The 4,427-nt window shown below is 32.8% G+C and overlaps 1 protein-coding gene across 1 annotated transcript; it reads right to left on the bottom strand.

The window, feature by feature from the left end:
* LOC115982529 (trafficking protein particle complex subunit 6B) lies at positions 1 to 4,199 on the bottom strand. Its single transcript, XM_031105154.1, has 4 exons — positions 3,916 to 4,199; positions 2,471 to 2,588; positions 2,163 to 2,388; positions 1 to 494 (listed from the first exon to the last, which is right to left on the bottom strand). Exons 1-4 carry the CDS (start codon positions 4,065 to 4,067, stop codon positions 466 to 468), a joined length of 525 nt encoding a protein of 174 aa, XP_030961014.1. The 5' UTR covers positions 4,068 to 4,199; the 3' UTR covers positions 1 to 465.
* Positions 4,200 to 4,427: the final 228 nt, after the last annotated feature.

Raw genomic sequence — 4,427 nt, 5'->3', positions numbered from 1 at the left:
AAAGATTATAAATTAAATGTTACTTTTATATGCATATGCCGTATGAAAGTATTTTGAATTACATCCACAGTAGAACAGCTCAGTTATCAGTACCTTGTTGAGGCTATGTTTCATTATAAATGCTAAAATGCATGTAAGGTTAATTGTTGCACTATTAATTACTTTTAACATTCTTCTTACATTCTTGGCCACTGGCACCCTCATTACTGAAAAAAAAATCTGGTAATCAACCAAGCCTCTGCAATATTTGTATCAGAAATTCAAGATATACATGCAACAGAGATTCCTCCCTAAATATTCCTGAGTTTGAACGTGAGATGACCTGATATTGCAGCGTAGTTCACAAATCAAGTAACTGTTGTTCAAAAGGAAAAGGGGAAGATCACAAGTCCTAATTTAAACAATAGTCGATACTTCAAACTGTAGTCCTAGCCCCAATCTTCTGTTGTAGACTTGTAGTGCTCATTAGGCTTTTATGCGAACCACAAATGAACCTGTTCAATAATTTTTGAGAAAGCAAGATTACAAGAAAGCATGCAAAAAGTAGTACCAAAAGGACATGATTTTTAAATGGAAAGGCTTAAATTTTAGGTTAAAAACAGCTTGTGATGCATTCATCTAAAAGGAGCAAAAAAAAGTAACCAGAACACAATAACAAGGTATTTTTGCAGTAGTGCCAAACACAGTCGAAACATATTAAAGTTGATTTATCAATGACATTAAATATATGCATGTCAAATCAAATGGCATAAAATCAAGATAGAAAGTGATAGTTTTGTCAACAAAGGAAAATGAAAAAACCAAAGATATGTATGAAGTACTTCTTCGTCAAAAGTAATTTAGCCTGGATCATTATCATAGATGATCCTGGTTTTCTTCCTTTTTCCCCTGAACTAGTTGTGCAAAGGCACACATAATAGGAGGTTCTGGGGAAGAGTGATAAAACCAATCAATTCAGTCCAGTTGTTACTATGTTGCATGCATCCTAATGGCAGTTTCAAGCATTCCACATGCAATCTTGGTGGAAAACAGTATCTAACGCCCTCATAACTCATAAGAGATGCAGTATGTTGATAACAGGATGCAACAAACAGAAAATTGCATATTAGAACAATATAGGGTTTCCCCAGGAAAAGCAACATGCAAAAAGGCCAATAAATATAAAAAAGAGGCACGCAGGATTTGCACATACCAATATGCAGCCAATGAGCTCCTAATAATCCAGAGGAACTCCTAATAATGGATTTTGAATAAAAAACTATTGGAAGTTATAATCAGGGACAAAATACAAGGGGATTACTGCTAAAAGTTTTTGAATGATGAATGAGAAAAAGAGGGTGGGGAATGGATGGTAGTAGGGTAAGGCAAAGGGAAAAGGAAAAGAAAAAATCTCAAAGATCAAATATTGAAAATAAGATGGAGTATGGAGGAGATTACAAAGAAGGATATTGTGGAGAAAGAAAATTTGCCCTAAAAAATATATATATAAACATATTAGTGATATACACCACAAATGGCTTGTATAAGAAATCAGCTATACAAAAGATGAGAAAACAGTCTACGAACTAGCTAGATTAAACATCAAGTAGCTAATACCTATAAAATAATACCAAGTTGAATATATACAATGATAAGTCAAGGCATTAAAAAACCTAACATAGATGAACTGAGGGGAGCTTATAACCTGAATGAGATCAATGGGACTACTTAGAATTAAATAATATGAATATCAAAGGGACTACTTCTCTTATCTGCTTATTTTGTTTAGATTTGAGACATTAAAAGATATGAATATATATGGGAGGACTAAGGATGATTTGCTCAACTAAGTATGCCTAATATGACATATAAATAAACAGAGGAACATTATGGCAAAACATATACACGTGAAAGGAGAAACAATGAAATTGTGGAGATCCGTGTGGGTATTGCCATAATCAATTTATCCACCTTTACTATGAAAATGAGTGAGTAAGCAAATCAAGAATCACAAGCGAGAAGTCATAAAGTATGTTTCCCTTCATGAATGGATAAACAAATAAATAATGATTATCATGCAATATCTTGAATGAAAAAAGAAAGCACATCATGGAATGCTTACAAAAAAATACAATGTGCATAAAAGTTTTCACAATCTAAAGCACTCAATAACCAGTACTCACATGCAGGAAGGTTGGATATATCTGCAGTAACTGCACAAGGAATTCCCAAATTTGAAAGAGCGCCCCTTATGATTCCACATGGGAAATATAGATGCATGCTAGTAGCTTGTGCAGCCTTGTTTTCAGCTGGGGGATTATCTTGAGATAAATCTCCATTTTCAGGAGATGGATCAACTGACATACGTGCAAGCCAACGAAATCGATTATCTTGCAAGACAAACGTACCCTACAAGGGGAAAAAAAAATCTTTTTTCTTAAATTCAAACAAAAACATATAATGTATAATCAGTTAAAATATTTGAACTTACTCTATGATTGGTCTTCAAGTTGTCTATTTGCTTCTTGAAGAGCTCGGACCAGAAGTCCTTGCAGATGAACTTGATTGCCTCTAGATGATCACTGAAACGAGGCCGCTCCATGGTATACCTAAAAAGAAATAGTATTTTTATTATTGCAGGCAGCATTTTATAGTAAAGCATGCTGAGAACTATAGCGAGTATCAAATATGCATACAAAACTTACCATATTAGTAATAACTAATAAGCATCAAGATCTAAATTAATTACATAAACCCTATGCTGCTGATAGCCTCAAAAAAAGTTTTTTCTGCTGTTCTACCACTCCCTAATATATTGATGTTAGATTCAATGCTACCCACCTAAATAAAGAGCTAGAAATCCATGACAAGATTTTAGGAGCAAAACTAAACAACAGCTTCTCATCGATGCCTTAATTGCAATCACATTCAAATAATCATACACACATGTGGTGGTCAATTGTTAGTACATCCCCATATCAGTAATCACACAATTGGTTAGCTAAGAATCAAGCTTTCGACTTTAAAAAGCAAGCTTTTTTAAGAGTACATTTAGTATGACATATAAAACCCATTTCTAAGAACTTCAAAACAAGTCACTTTAGTTTTGCTTTCTATTTTAGTATTTAAAAATTCCTATCTATTTTAGTATAAAAACCTTTTTTTTCTATTTTACATACTCACTTTTCAAAACACCCCACCATCCCACATCAAAATATCTAATTTACGCTACATTTCATTAATTTTTTTTTTTTTCAATTTTTTTTCTCTTTCTTCGCATACAACAACCACCATCCACTATTTTCCTTCATCCTCAAAATACATAAAGAAACAATAAACAACTAAATGCAAAATAAATAGTGTCGGTGTAAATTTACATAGCAAACTTGTAAATTTATACAATTATACACGGACGAGTCATTTATAGGCAAAACTATGTAAATTCTTCACCTTTTTCTATTATACACGGACGGACTGATGTGCTAATGTGAATGCTCACAAGAAAAATTAATCCCATTTTGCAAATCCATATTATGTATAAGCAATTTAATCAAATTTCCCATTTGGGTTTTCCTTTTTTTTTTTTTACCTGTTTCATTCATATAGTCCTAAATCCTAAATAATTTGTACATTAACTAAGGAAAACTAGAAAAAATTAAACTAGAACTAAAATAATAATTCCCTAAGACTAAGTAGAGTAGATCCTAAACACTTTCTCAAACCCAAACAAACAAACAAACATCCAAGAATCTAAATCATACTAGTAACCTTTACTTTCCCTGAACTTTCTTAGTAACCAAACAGCTAAATAAAACATTTCTTTAAACAACTCTTTCAGATCTAAAGCCCCAATTACTAAAATTTATGCAATGACAGAAATTAAAAAAAAAAAAAAGAAAGAAGAAGAGGGTAGGGATAAGGTGTGGGGAGGTGTACCGTTCGGAGAGCTGGAGGCCGACCTGAAAGCCGATGGCTTCGATCCGACGAGCGGCGAGGTCAGGCTTATTGGCGTAGAAGCGATCGCAGTAAGAGGAGACCATTTCGGTTAGTAGACTATCCACGCAGCTCTCTGACACCTCTCTCCCCATTCTCTCTCTAACTCTCTCTCTCTCTCTCTAGATTTGCTCTTCGTTTTGTAAAGTATGAAAATGGCGTTTAGGTGACTCTGTCTGGCCCATCATAGTCATAATAAGCCCAAAATCAGACCGTCCAAGGATAGAACCACACTGTTCTATCTTTAAAAAATGTACTTTATATAATTTGATTATTATGCACTTATTATATAATAATAATAAAATAGATTTATTTTTACACATTAAATAATATAAAAATTAATACATATACATATAAATTTATATTATTTTTTTTATTATTATATATAATATAAATTTTATGGGCAACAAAAACTGTACTATGTGTTAACTTTGCTGGGAAGACATTTTCAAAAA

The sequence above is a fragment of the Quercus lobata genome, chromosome 3 (assembly GCF_001633185.2).
Source record: "Quercus lobata isolate SW786 chromosome 3, ValleyOak3.0 Primary Assembly, whole genome shotgun sequence".
NCBI lineage: Eukaryota > Viridiplantae > Streptophyta > Magnoliopsida > Fagales > Fagaceae > Quercus > Quercus lobata.
This window is presented reverse-complemented; position numbering and strand designations above follow the sequence as displayed.

What these genes read in the sequence shown, in the direction of transcription:
- LOC115982529 (XM_031105154.1), bottom strand. Translation starts at nt 4,067, where the DNA reads ATGGGGAGAGAGGTGTCAGAGAGCTGCGTGGATAGTCTACTAACCGAA. An exon ending in GGCCTCCAGCTCTCCGAACG is followed by an intron (nt 2,589 to 3,915) that starts GTACACCTCCCC and finishes ATTTCTTTTTAG; the next exon opens with GTATACCATGGAGCGGCCTC. An exon ending in TATATCCAACCTTCCTGCAT is followed by an intron (nt 495 to 2,162) that starts GTGAGTACTGGT and finishes ATTATTGAACAG; the next exon opens with GTTCATTTGTGGTTCGCATA.